This window comes from Heteronotia binoei, chromosome 6 (genome assembly GCF_032191835.1).
Source record: "Heteronotia binoei isolate CCM8104 ecotype False Entrance Well chromosome 6, APGP_CSIRO_Hbin_v1, whole genome shotgun sequence".
In the NCBI taxonomy this organism is placed as follows: Eukaryota; Metazoa; Chordata; class Lepidosauria; order Squamata; family Gekkonidae; genus Heteronotia; species Heteronotia binoei.
In genome coordinates, this window is record NC_083228.1 from 137,094,716 (window position 1) to 137,109,579 (window position 14,864).

Below are 14,864 nucleotides of genomic sequence, written 5' to 3' on the forward strand. Positions count from 1 at the left end.
AGACAGAGAGAGCTGTCTGCCCAGGGATGTAGAATGGTATGGGGCAGCCTGATGTTAGTTCTCAGAAGCTAAGCAGGTTTGGTACTTGGATGGGAGACCACCAAGGAAGACTCTGCAGCACCTCAGTTTAGTCACTTTCCTTGATGAAGACGGAGAAGACAAGAAGAGACTAGATTTGTACCCTGCCCTTCACTTGGTGTCTCAAAGTGGCTTACACTCTCCTTCCCTTCCTCTCTCCACAGCAGAAACCCTGTGAAGTAGGTGGGGCTGAGAGAGTTCTAAGAGAATTGCTCTTGAAAGAACAGCACTGAGGGAACTGTGACTGACTTAAGGTCACACCAGCATCTGCATGTGGAAGAGTGGGGAATCAAACCTGGTTCGCCCAGATTAGAGTCCATGCTCTTAACCACTACACCAAGGGTGACCAACGATAGCTCTCCAGATGTTTTTTGCCTATAGCCATTGGCCATGCTGGCTGGCGCTGATGGGAGTTGTAGGCAAAAAACATCTGGAGAGCTACCGTTGGTCACCCCTGCACTACGCTAAACTGGCAGGTTACACACACAAACACCTGTCTGACCTAATACGAAAACAAAAGAAAATGACTTGCAGTATGAAAACCGGAAGATGGAAATTTTGTGATACAGTCAACTGCTTCCACCAACTTGAGGAATTCTTTATCTTCAGCAGAAAACCGGCATCCAAAAGCCACAGCGCAGATCACATTGGTAACAGAATTGGTGATGGCCACTGCTGGGTCCAATGGCTGCCCTGCAAATAAAGTTGGTTGCAAAATATTAACATTTGATCCCCTTCTGTGAATACACAGAATGAACTTCATAGTGGAGTTTGGTAAGAGTTTGCATTCTTAGACATGGTTATATATCTAAACAGGGGTCATTTTGTTTCCTGGAAGGTCAGATGCTGAAGCTGAAGTTCAAATACTTTGGCCACCCAATGAGAAGGGAGCACTCCCTGGAGAAGACCCTGATGCTGGGTAAGGCAGAAGACAAAAGAAGAAGGGGATGACAAAAGGGGAGATGGCTGGACACCATTACTGCTGTAATGAACACGAATTTGAGCAGACTTCAGAGGATGGTGGAAGACAGGAGGGCCTGGCATGACTTGGTCCATGGGGTCACAAAGAGTTGGACTGGACTGTGCAACTGAACAACAACAACATTTTGTAGAAAAAGAGATGCTGGAGCTCATCAGCACAAATCATTTGCACAACTCATTCGCATATCCCACAAACCCCTGACATCACTGGAAGTGTACTAAATCATATCAGTTCAGCATCTACCTTAAAATGCTTCTTGAATTATCATGGTCATAATATATATATTCCATATCTATATTTATTGCTCACAGACTATTTGGTCATAAGAAGACATTGGATTTATATTCCGCCCTCCACTCAAGAGTCTCAGAGCGGCTCACAATCTCCTTTATCTCCCTCTCCCACAACAGACACCCTGTCAGGTGGGTGGGGCTGAGAGGGCTCTCACAGCAGCTGCCCTTTCAAGGACAACCTCTGCCAGAGCTATGGCTGACCCAAGGCCATTCCAGCAGCTGCAAGCGGAGGAGTGGGGAATCAAACCCGGTTCTCCCAGATAAGAGTCTGCACACTTAACCACTACACCAAATTGGCAAACCACTATACCAAACCACATAAGCAATTGGAAATGAAATAGAAAATTCATCAATAGTATAGATTTTACAGATTTTACAAAATAAACATTTGGAATGAGCAAAGTGGACAACATAAAACATCATTTCCCATATTCTTAAAATCCTCCTCTTGTCTCTTAAATCTAAACACTCCCAGAAGAAATTTTACAACTGAAACTGGGATGGTTAGGTGAAAGCCACCAAGCAAAAGCTGGAACATTTGCCACAGGCAGATCAATATCGAAAATTAATGGGTCGATAAACTGTGAAGTAGTTATACCTTTGGCAAACAAAAGGCACATGTTCTTAGGGTTGCCAATCCCCAGATGGGGGCAGGGGATCCCCCAGTTTGGAGACCCTTCCCCCGCTTCCAGTTCGTCAGAAAGCGGGGGGAGGGGGGGAAATGTCTGCTGGGAACTCTATTATTCCCTATGGAGATTTATTCCCATAGAAAATCATGGAGAATTGATCTGTGGGTATCTGGGGCTCTGGGGGGGGGGGCTGTTTTTTAAGGTAGAGGCACCAGATTTTCAGCACAGCATCTAGTGCCTCTCCCCAAAATATCCCACATGTTTCAAAATGATTGGACAAGGGGGTGCAATTCTATGAGCCCCAAAAGAAGGTGCCCCTAGCCTTCATTAATTTCTATGGAAGGTGTGCCGTCCCTTTAAATGTGATGGCCAGAACTCCCTTTGGAGTTCAATTATGCTTGTCCAGCCTTGATCTTGGCTCCACCCCTAATGTCTCCTGGCTCCATCCCCAAAGTCCCCAGTTATTTCTTAAATTGGAGTTGGCAACCCTACATGTTCTACAGTTTCAACAGCCGGATCCACAACCACATAATCTCTCAGAATAGGGCTTTCTCATGTAGCGCCCACTAAGAACAGCAGTAGGGAGCACATTAAACCTGGCTAAAAAGAAGGCTGCGATGGTCTGAAAATCTATATAGGGACAATAGGACTTGGAGTATGTAAAACCAAAGGAGGCAGGAGAGCACACACGACGAGCATGGAAAATAGTGCTGTTTAAGTCCCACCACAATAGTCTTTTTTTTTCCGCTGGGATAGGTCGTGACCAGAGAGTTCAGATCACAGTACTGCAGTACTGCTGCTTTACCACTCTGCACCACGGGGAGTGAAGGGCAGGTTATAAATCCAATTTCTCTTCTCCTCCTCCTCCTCTTCCTCCTCCTCCTCTTCTTCTTCTTTGCTGTAATTGTGGTCATCACCATCATTGCCACATCTTAGAGCTGAAACGGATGGAACTTTTAACAGTCTTACGGCAGATGAGAGTTCCCTGTGGAACTTAATCCCGAAACACGTCAAGGGCCTGATGCATATCGGAACTGCAGCTGCGGGAAAGAGGGCCACGAGCCTCCCTCCCAGTGCCATGTTACCAACCCCAAATGTTGATACAGGGAGTTTTTACACTGACAGTTTGTGACTATCACCGCATTGGAAATTCGCCTTTTACATTACCTAATGTTCTCACGACTGTTTTGCATCGTTGCTGCTCGAAGCATCTACATTTGTTTCGGTGGGATGGGTTCCGGTGCTGCTGCTGCTGCAACGTTTTTTCTTGAAACTAGTTTTGATCCGGTCATTTCTCTACAGGCGTTTCAAACGTGCACTGTAGACGTTTTCATGCATTTTAAAAGATTCTTCCAAAAGCCACAAGGTGCAGTAATTTGCATGAGAACTGACAGCGCTTGAAATTTTTACATACCATTGCTTGCCTCATCTTGTAATTTAAATTTGTATTGTTTTGCAGTGTTGACCCCATTTCCAAGCAATCGTATACATTTAACTAAGCACTGGTATTCCGGCTGCCTTCTGATCAGAGACCCCTCCCCCCGCCCCAATTGAAACACTTTCAGCAGGCAATATAAAAGTTTGGCTATGCAAAAATGAGCAGAGTAAGTCCACAAATGTAAAAGGAAAATAATTAAAGCAGAACGGTGGCAGGCAATTTGAAGACTCTAAAACTCTATATCAAACTGAATGTAAACACATCCAAAGTCAACAAAAAAGCATCATCCAATCCCATGGTCCAAAGTTTAGAATCTACACATTCAAACCAAGGGTTAACAAACGAGTCTCAACTCTAATGGCAATACAGTAGGGGGCAGCCAAGAGTTTTCTAAGGAAGTAGTACAAAACCGTATCTAAACACTCATTTAGGACATTGTATGCGCAGTTGTGGAAGCAAGAAAAAATACCAGAGAAATGGGATTGGATTGTAAAAGTTATGACATGGAGTGAAATGGACAAGTTAGCAAGAACCTTAAGAGACTATGATTTAGAAGTATTTAAGATGGAGTGGAAGAAGTTCAGAAGATATGTAGAAAAAGAGTGGAAAATAAAAGGACATTGGACAATTTTTGATAATGACTAAGTACAAGAGGGAGGAGGATATTAATTTTGGTTCTTATTAATTAAGGATACCTTTAATATTAAGATTTTAAATATATAACACCAGAGGGGGTCAAGTAACGGGGGGGGGGGAGGGGTGGGTAGAAAGTAATATATGGGATAGATTAAAAAAAGTAATTATTAATGATGTAAGAAATTTCAATTTATTACCATATGTTACTAATAAACACTCATTTGCTGAGTCAGCCCATAAGGGAGCTCCCTACAGAAACTGAATAGCCACTTTAGCATCAAAAAGTTTGATCACAGAGGGAATGTATTGCCCACCTCTGAAGAAAAAAAAAAGAAACGCAGAATTCTCTTGATCGTTCTCAGAGTTTTCTCTGTGATTCTTCCAATTAAGAATAGATTGGAATCTCAGACCCAAATAATTATAACTGGTTACTTGTTGGATCTTCCTCCCATTTAAGTACCGGACGTGTGAAATGAATCGAGGTGGGGGTTCTTTTGGTAAAAACAACTCTCTTAGATTTATCATAGCTGATGGTTAAACCCTCGTTACTGCAGTAGTTTCCAAATGCTGACAGTAAACGACGCGTGCCCACTAGAGAGCGGGCAACCAGCAGGGTGTCGTCAGCATACATAATTGCAGCAATTGGAAGATTTGCCAACATGGGTGCATGCGAATTATGAAGCCTAAGATTGTCCGGAAGGTCATTTATAAAAAGATTTAAATAAGGAGGGTGCCAAAACACAACCCTATCTGACTCCCCTATGCAATTTGAAGAAATCTGAAAGCAATCCTTGCTTATTGGTTTGTACTTGTGCTTCAGATTCATCATGTAAATATCAAATCAGCCATCACATTTTTCAAGATGCCCCATTGGAAGCATGCCCCAAGTATGCAAAATATTTCTTCCTAGCGCACAAGTCATTATTTCCAAGGTTCTTGTGGAAGAGGTAAAGACTTTGGAGCTCTGGATGTAATCTCAGAATGACTTTAATTAAAACTGCTGAGACTGGATATTTGTACTTCCAGAAAGCTTTTGATAAAGTTCTTCATCAAAGGCTCCTTAGAAAGCTCGAGAGTCATGGAGTAAAAGGACAGGTCCTCTTGTGGATCAAAAACTGACTAATTAACAGGAAGCAGAGAGTGAGTATAAATGGGCAGTCTTCGCAGTGGAGGACAGTAAGCAGTGGGGTGCCGCAGGGCTCAGTATTGGGTCCCATGCTCTTTAACTTGTTCATAAATGATTTGGAGTTGGGAGTAAGCAGTGAACTGGCCAAGTTTGCAGATGACACTAAATTGTTCAGGGTAATGAGAACCAGAGAGGATTGTGAGGAACTCCAAAGGGATCTGTTGAGGCTGGGTGAGTGGGCGTCAATGTGGCAGATGAGGTTCAATGTGGCCAAGTGCAAAGTAATGCACATTGGGTCCAAAAATCCCAGCTACAAATACAAGTTGATGGGGTGTGAACTGGCAGAGACTGACCAAGAGAGAGATCTTGGGGTCATGGTAGATAACTCACTGAAAATGTCAAGACAGTGTGCAATTGCAATAAAAAAGGCCAACGCTATGCTGGGAATTATTAGGAAGGGAACTGATAACAAATCAGCCAGTATCATAATGCCCCTGTATAAATCGATGGTGCGGTCTCATTTGGAATACTGTGTACAATTCTGGTCACCACACCTCAAAAAGGATATTAATAGCATTGGGAAAAGTCCAGAAAAGGGCAACTAGAATAATTAAAGGGTTGGAACACGTTCCCTATGAAGAAAGGTTAAAACGCTTGGGGCTCTTTAGCTTGCAGAAACTTTGATTGTGGGGTGACATGATAGAAGTTTACAAGATTATGCATGGGATGGAGAAAGTTGAGAAAGAAGTACTTTTCTCCCTTTCTCACAATACAAGAACTCGTGGGCATTCGATGAAATTGCTGACCACTCAGGTTAAAATGGATAAAGGAAGTACTTCTTCACCCAAAGGGTGATTAACATGTGGAATTCACTGCCGCAGGAGGTGGTGGTGGCTACAAGCATAGCCAGCTTCAAGAGGGGGATAGATAAAAATATGGAGCAGAGGTCCATCAGTGGCTATTAGCCACAGTGTGTGTGTGTATGTGTATGTATGTATATATATATATATATATATATATATATATATATATATAATTTTTCTGGCCACTGTGTGACACAGAGTGTTGGACTGGATGGGCCATTGGCCTGATCCAACATGGCTTCTCTTATGTTGTATACGTTATACATTTTGGAAAATACCTTGGTACGTTTTTAAACATTTTTAAATACGGGCCTCATTTTGGGCAGGAGCACACAGGAGCGGAGCTCCAGAACCTCTACATTTTTATTGTGCTCTTTCTTTCCTTACCCTGCACCCCCCCCCCCAAAAAAAACCCCTTGCTTCTGGGCTTCTTGCTTCTGGGCTCCTGTGAGAATTTTGCTGAACTCTAAGATTTGACAAACTTTCTAATATTCCCCCCCCCACACACAAAAAAAAGGAAAATAACCAAAACATATAAAACAGACAGATGGAACTCTTCCTCATGCCACTGTGGCCACAGAGGAGAAAGTAATTTAAAAACTATGATGGGAGTAAGGTTTTATTATGGCCATGAAAGCTTCCTGGACAAGACCAATAGGAGGGATTGCCGCCAACTAAAGGGGTGTGTGTTTAACTCGGCCACCCTGTATATATTGAGTGAAGTTGCCTGTGCTGTTTGTAACTGTTTCTTCTTGAATAAACTGTTGCTGCTTACTTAAGAGCTGACCGAACTCACTTTACAATAATAGAAGAGCCAGGTCTGTTATGGAGGAAGAGGAGGGGGAGGAGGAGAGTTGGTTTTTTCTACCCTGCTTTACTCTACCCTAAGGAGTTTCAAAGTGGATGACAATGACCTTCTCTTCCTCTCCCCACAACAGTCATCTTATGAGTTTGGCAAGGCTGAGAGAGTTCTGAGGCACCTGTGACTGGCCCAAGCTCACCCAGCAGGCTTCATGTGGAGGTGTGGAGAATCAAACCTGGTTCTCCAGATTAGAGTCCATCTAATCTGGAGAACACCTTGCCTGCTCACCTGTTCCCCACCTCATTATGCCCAGAAGAACTTCTTTCCAGTAGAGTCCAGCTTGCAATTAATATGGTAACTTCTAAGCTACGGATATTCCTTGGAGGTCTCCCATCTAAATACTGCCCAGGACTGACCCTGCTTAACTTCTGAGATGTGATGAGATTGGGCTAGACTGGGCTACCCAGTGTATAGATAAAGTAATTCAAACTTCAGTGAGAAAGAAAATGGCCTACAGCAACCATTGGTCAACCCAGTTTCCTGACATCACATACCCTTTGCAAGTGTAAACATTTCCACAAGCTGATGGGCCTCCTCTTGTATCTGGTGCTCCATGCCTTTCTTCCCTAGTCCCAGTTTCCGCATAGAGGCTAGCCCGAACTTCCTCTGTTGCTTCCAGGTGTGGCCATTTGAAAATATAATACCTAAAGCCATAAAGAACCAATGAGAAATTAGTACAGAAAGAAATTACTTTTCAAGAAAGAGTTTAAATTGTCAGCCAAGAAAACAACAAAGGGATTGATTACCTTTGCAAATGTAGCGAAAAGCTACCCCTTCTTCAAAAACCATACAACTGAAACGCCGATACGGAATCAATCGCTGTCTGGTTCAAGAAGAAGGAGATATTCGATTTATAGCCCACCCTTCACCCTGAGTGTCTCAGAGCAGCTCACTATCTGCTTTACCTTTACGGTGGCTCAGTGGTAGAGCATCTGCTTGGGAAGCAGAAGGTCCCAGGTTCAATCCCTGGCATCTCCAAAAAAGGATCCAGGCAAATAGGTGTGAAAATCCTCAGCTTGAGACCCTGGAGAGCCGCTGCCAGTCTGAGAAGACAATACTGACTTTGATGGACCGAGGGTCTGATTCAGTATAAGGCAGCTTCATATGTTCATATGCTCCCCCACAACAAACACCCTGTGTGGTAGGTGGTGCTAAGAGAGCTTTCCCAGAAGCTGCCCTTTCAAGGACAGCTCTGCGAGAGCTATGGCTGGCCCAAGGCCATTCCAGCAGCTGTAAGCGGACGAGTGGGGAATCCAATACGGGTGCGCATTCGGTTAGGCCGAAACGCATACACCGCAGAAAAATTGCTGATTTGGCTGTATTGAGGCCATAGAGAGCCGAATCAGATTCTCTGATCTGATTCAGGAGCCGTATGCTGCAGCCGCAAATTGCCACCAAAATTTGGCGGCCATTCAGCCTCATTATATCCTGTGGACCATTGAAGTCAATGGCAAAATAGGGTATAATGAAGTGCATCTAGGGGGCAACAGCTTCGAGGTAGATGCCACACATTTGTAGGGTCGCTTTAGGGGTCTCTCTCCTAAAGAACCCCCAGGTTTCAAAAAGATTGGACAAAGGGGTCCAACTTTAGAGGAACCCAAAGAGGGGTTTCCCTTACCCTCCATTATTCCCTATGGGCCATTGATGTCAATGGCAAAATGGAATATACTGAAATGCAGCTGGGGGCAGGGGGTTTGAGTTAGAGACTCCAAATTTGGAAGGCTACTGCAGGGGCCTCTCCCCGACATAACCCCCATGTTGCAGAAAGATTGGACAAGGGAATCCAATTCCAGGGGCACCCAAATAGGGCCCTTCCCCCCCCTCCCACGATGGGAAAAAAGCTATCAGTCACATTCCCCACTGTAATTGCAGTGGGAAAAGGGCCTCTGGAGGGGAGGGGGTTTGAGTGCAAGGCAGGGCTGCTTCTGGTGCCTTGCTCCTGCAGAACCCCCAACTTCCCAAAGGATTGGATTGGGGGTTCAACTCTAGGGGCACCGTCAATGATAGGAAAACCCACCCCAGGCAGCAGTCAGATTCTCCTAGAGAATCTCTGCAGTCAGGTCAACTGTGCCGAGGGTGCTCGCTTGCAAGGGACATAGTTGCCCAGCAGAACAAGTGCTACTGTGGCAATGGGACAGCAATGCACAGGACCTTAGTTCAAATTAGAGAATCGCTCTGATTTAAAAATGGGGGGTGGGGGCTTCCTGTAGAGACTGCAGCACAGAACCAGTGCATCGAACGCACACGGACGTTCCACATGCAAAGGAGTTGCATATTGAACCATAGCCCTACATAAGAAATACCTGTGTGGAATCCTGTAACCCTACACTGTAAGAAAGAAAATGTTGGAAACTAGGACAGGACACTTGGGTTTTAAAAGAAGCTTCTGGGAAATCAAGGCTGATCAAGGGGACCCTTAACTTATGCGGCAATAAGTTGCATGGATGTCACCTCTAGTCCTCTTTTAAAAGCAAGTAACTTGGAAAAAGCTTTTCAAAGCAAGTAACTTGGAACTGTACTGTTCTTATTCTAGTTCTTGATTCTGGCATGGCACGCATCTGACGAAAGAAGCATTCCTATCTATGATAGCAAAGCTGAGAGACCAGTCGCTGCAAAAATACTCAAGGCCCAGGAACCCCCAGGACTTCATAGAGATATCGGCTTCCTCAATGGACATAACAACTTGCTCAGCTCTAAATTTTCCCCAGAATTCAGACTCTGTTGGTTTTAGAAGAGCAACTAGTCTCTTTTTATAAAGTGTCCCTGTTTAGGGTGAGTGCCTGCTTGGGGTGGGTTTGGGTTTTCTTTTAGGATGGAGGGGGGGGTTGGTCAAGTCTTTCGAAGTTAAATTTTTGTGCAGGGTTTAAAGCTTGTTGTAGAAATATTTCTATATTTTCTTTCAAGATATTACTGTATTATCGCTGTTATTATTTTGTTGCTGGACGGGGGCAGGGTGTTTTGTTAATTGGGTAAATTTTTGATCGCAAGTTGTGTCAGTGGTTGTTTGCAATGCGATCCCTTAGAGAGGGCTCCTTCCTTGGGTGACAGACCAATATGCTGTCATACCAAGGATTCTGCTGGGGGGAGTTGGTTGTGGTAGTGGATGATTTTGACCATTAGGAACGTAGAGAATGGGATCTGTGACAGGAGTTTTGACCCTATGGGGACTTTCCTGCCTGGCGCATATATTGTGGATATCATGAGCTTTCTAGATAGGTTGATAGATAGTGCTAGGAAGGAGTCAGTAGTCATAGTGCACATTGGCACCCATGGCACTGGGAAAGATAGGGCGTTTTCGCACTGACCTTACTCGGGAGCGACGTCCCTCTTCACCACGCAGCGTCTGCACGGATTTCGCACTAATTGCTCCGCAGAACCCGGAAGAGCCGCAAAGTCCCGCGGCTTTTGTGTTGCAAATGTAAACTGGCCAAAAACCAGTTTACATTTGCGACGCAGAAGCCGCGGGACTTTGCGGCTCTTCCGGGTTCTGCGGAGCAATTAGTGTGAAATCCGCGCAGACGCTGCGCGGTGAAGAGGGACGTCGATCCCGAGTAAGGTCAGTGCGAAAACGCCCATAGTCATGTGGTCCTGGAGGAAAAAAATTCAGTGACTAGGCAGAAAGTTAAAGGTCAGGAACTCAATAATAATAATATAATAATAATGCTTTTTTATTTATATCCCGCCCTCCCCGCCGAAGCAGGCTCAGGGTGGCTAGCACCCTCAGGAGTGCTGTTAGTTCCCTGCACAGGGCCAGCTAGACAGGCACAGATCAGGAGTCTCAAGGCATCCATGAGAAAGTGGACGAAACGATTTATTTTTGTTAGGTGCTGAACCTGTACAAAAGAGCTGAAACTGTACAAAAGAGATGTGGTTCACTAGAATTAGAAAGAAACCAGGTTGCTGGCGATTAATATAAAAAAGGTAGCGGGGCAGTGTGAAAGAATTTTATTTTGGTATTAAGGATTTAGCAAAGATTGTAAGATCTTTGCAATAACTTTGATTGGACTGCTCTGTTATCCTGTGGTTTGATTCGCTACGGGGGTAGAATTCTAGCAGGAGCTCCTTTGCATATTAGGTTACCCCCCCCCCCCAATGTAGCCAGTCCTCCAAGAGCTTACAAAAAAAGAGCCTCGGCATTTTGTGATGTCTTTATTTTGGGGATGGTGAGGCAATTGATGCCCACGTTTTATGCTTCCCAACGACTCACCCCGTTCTTTCGCGATAGCTTCTATGAAGGGGGTCGCTGGACGATCAGCAAAGAGTTCCGATTGGTTTATCAGCCCTTCTTTCACTGCTTCGTAGCCAGACAGCACAACTATAGGTTCAGGTCCCAGCCACAGCATGTAAACGTTTCCATATTCTTTCACCAGCTGCCATTTGGTTGAAAAGAGACAAGAGAAAACATTACACAAATTCAGGTGGCTAGTTTGAGTGTAACGTGTGCTGGTCACTCTTCTTTATCTCTTCAGCTCCTGGCCAGACTCAGCTCTCTTCTCTGCCCATTTCCCTTGTCTTAGACTCCTTCCTTTCTTTATCTTTCTCTCCTTCCTTTCCTGAAGCGCCATCTAACATAAGAACATAAGAGAAGCCCTGTTGGATCAGGCCAATGGCCCATCCAGTCCAACACTCTGTGTCACATAAGAACATAAGAGGAGCCATGTTGGATCAGGCCAATGGCCCATTCAGTCCAACACTCTGTGTCACATAAGAACATGAGAGAAGCCATGTTGGATCAGGCCAATGGCCCATTCAGTTCAACACTCTGTGTCACATAAGAACATGAGAGAAGCCATGTTGGATCAGGCCAATGGCCCATTCAGTTCAACACTCTGTGTCACATAAGAACATGAGAGAAGCCATGTTGGATCAGGCCAATGGCCCATTCAGTTCAACACTCTGTGTCACATAAGAACATAAGAGAAGCCATGTTGGATCAGGCCAATGGCCCCTCCAGTCCAACACTCTGTGTCACATAAGAACATAAGAGAAGCCATGTTGGATCAGGCCAATGGCCCATTCAGTTCAACACTCTGTGTCACACAGTGGCCAAAAATATATATACATATACACACACACACACACACTGTGGCTAATAGCCACTAATGGACCTCTGCTCCATATTTTTATCCAATCCCCTCTTGAAGCTGGCTATGCTTGTAGCCGCCACCACCTCCTGTAGCAGTGAATTCCACATGTTAATCACCCTTTGGGTGAAGAAGTACTTCCTTTTATCTGTTTTAACCTGACTGCTCAGCAATTTCATCGAATGCCCACGAGTTCTTGTATTGTGAGAAAGGGAGAAAAGTACTTCTTTCTCAACTTTCTCCATCCCATGCATTATCTTGTAGACCTCTATTATGTCACCCCGCAGGCGACGTTTCTCCAAGCTAAAGAGCCCCAAGCGTTTCAACCTTTCTTCATAGGGAAAGTGTTCCAACCCTTTAATCATTCTAGTTGCCCTTTTCTGGACTTTCTCCAATGCTATAATATCCTTTTTGCCGTGTAGCAACCAGAACTGCACAAAGTACTCCAAATGAGACCGCACCATCGATTTATACAGGGGCATTACGATACTGGCTGATTTGTTATCAATTCCCTTCCTAATAATTCCCAGCATGGTGTTGGCCTTCTTTTTTGCAATCGCACACTGTCTTGACATTTTCAGTGAGTTATCTACCACGACCCCAAGATCTCTCTCTCGGTCAGTCTCTGCAAGTTCACACCCCATCAACTTGTATTTGTAGCTGGGAATCTTGGCCCCAATGTGCATTACTTTGCACTTGGCCACATTGATCCTCATCTGCCACGCTGACGCCCACTCACCCAGCCTCCACAGATCCCTTTGGAGTTCCTCACAATCCTCTCTGGTTCTCACCACCCTGAACAATTTAGTGTCATCTGCAAACTTGGCCACTTCGCTGCTCACTCCCAACTCCAAATCATTAATGAACAAGTTAAAGAGCATGGGACCCTACTTTCTCAGCATCCCTCACTAGCTTTATATTACCTGTCAACCCTTCCGATTTCACTTATACCCAATGTGGATCCTGTGAAGTACGGTAGATTGAGACCATGTGATTGGCACAAGGTCACCCAGCAGGCTTCTAAGACATAGGGGAAATTTGAACCTGGGAATCCCAGATCCTAGTCCCACACTCTAACATGTGACCTGGGAGCTGAATCAGGCCCCCAGATGGCTCTATCAGGCCCATGAGCAACTGGCTGTCATCTGCTTCTTCTCCCTCTCTCTGCTTCCTTCTGCATAAAAAGAAGAAGAATTGCAGATTTATACCACACCCTTCTCCCTGAATCAGAGACTCAGAGCAGCTTACAATCTCCTATGTCTTCTCCCCCCACAACAGACGCCCTGTGAGGTGGGTGGGGCTGAGAGGGCTCTCACAGCAGCTGCCCTTTCAAGGACAACCTCTGCCAGAGCTATGGCTGACCCAAGGCCATTCCAGCAGCTGCATGTGGAGGAGTGGGGAAATCAAACCTGGTTCTCCCAGATAAGAGTCCACACACTTAACCACTACACCAAACTGGCTCTCAGAACAGAGTGAGTTGTTGGGAAGCATGCTTGCTTTGCCAGGCTTGCTCAATTGCACAGGAGCTACAGAGCAAAGCCTCTATTTTCCCCATTGGCTGAGGGTCCTCCCTTAGGGAGGAAGGGGAGAGGGAGAGCTTGCTTTGCCAGGCTCTCTCAATCACACAGCAGAGCTACTGAGCCAAGCCTCTCTCCCTTCTGTTGACTGAGGCTCCTCCCCCTCCTCATTCTCTGGGGAAGGAAGAAAAGCGCCAGAGTTTTCTTTGCCCAGTTCCCTTGATACCACTGTTAAGCATCGGCTCTCAAAATAACTAGTCCTTGATTTTGAAACAAAGTATTGGTTTATTGATAATCCATGTTGCTCTATAGGAACCAGATTGGAAGTGATACAGTGTAACTAAAGAGTACTAGCTTTAAGGGGGCACATCAAAGATACCTTAGGAATTTCTACCCTAGCGTGCGAAATTCACATGCTTGCTATTTTATCTACCATTGCAGTTTGCTACATCCTGGGTTCGGACTCCCAACATGAGCCTGAGAAAGCATTCCCGGAGGCCTTATCTTCAAAGCCGACATTCCTGCATTTGCTGCTAGTGAGAACTAAGGAAAGGTTACATGGCTTTGATGCGCACTACATTACAATAACAGTCAGTGATACAGGCATAGTAATAAAGAAGCAATAAAGAGACAAGATGCTCGACACCCGTGAGAGAGATACAAATAATGAAAAAAGGAAATGTTATGCAAATAAAGGTTTTTGGAATTGAAATAGGAAAAAAGGAAACCACCTCCATTTCCTTTATAAAGTCTGTATCTCTGCTTCCTGGCATTACATTTTATGACACACATGGCCCAGCCCAATAAAGCCTTCTTTATGTCAAATCTGGCCCTTAAAACAAATGAGTTCGTATGAACATATGAAGCTGCCTTATACTGAACCAGACCCTCGGTCCATCAAAGTCAGTATTGTCTTCTCAGACTGGCAGCGGCTCTCCAGGGTCTCAAGCTGAGGTTTTTCACACCTATTTGCCTGCACCCTTTTTTGGAGATGCCGGGGATTGAACCTGGGACCTTCTGCTTCCCAAGCAGATGCTCTACCACTGAGCCACCGTCCCTCCCCAAACATACACATGGAGGGGGGACATTTTCCTGCCTCACAATGAACGTATGAACATATGAAGCTGCCTTATACTGAATCAGACCCTTGGTCCATCAAAGTCAGTATTGTCTTCTCAGACTGGCAGCGGCTCTCCAGGGTCTCAAGCTGAGGTTTTTCACACCTATTTGCCTGGACCCTTTTTTGGAGATGCCGGGGATTGAACCTGGGACCTTCTGCTTCCCAAGCAGATGCTCTACCACTGAGCCACTGTCCCTCCCCTGTCCCTGTTCAACACCCCTGCTCCAACTACTACG

The 14,864-nt window shown here is 45.1% G+C and overlaps 1 protein-coding gene across 1 annotated transcript in view; it reads right to left on the reverse strand.

Annotated features, from left to right (window-relative positions):
- Positions 1-14,864, reverse strand: part of LOC132574370 (cytochrome P450 2J2-like) — a 45,679-nt gene that overhangs the window by 13,376 nt on the left and 17,439 nt on the right. Inside the window, exons 3-5 of the mRNA XM_060242733.1 lie at positions 11,115-11,277; positions 7,402-7,551; positions 611-771 (exon numbers count right to left, since the gene is read on the reverse strand). Of these exons, the coding sequence (XP_060098716.1) occupies positions 611-771; positions 7,402-7,551; positions 11,115-11,277 (474 nt within the window). The remainder of the gene's footprint in view (positions 1-610; positions 772-7,401; positions 7,552-11,114; positions 11,278-14,864) is intronic.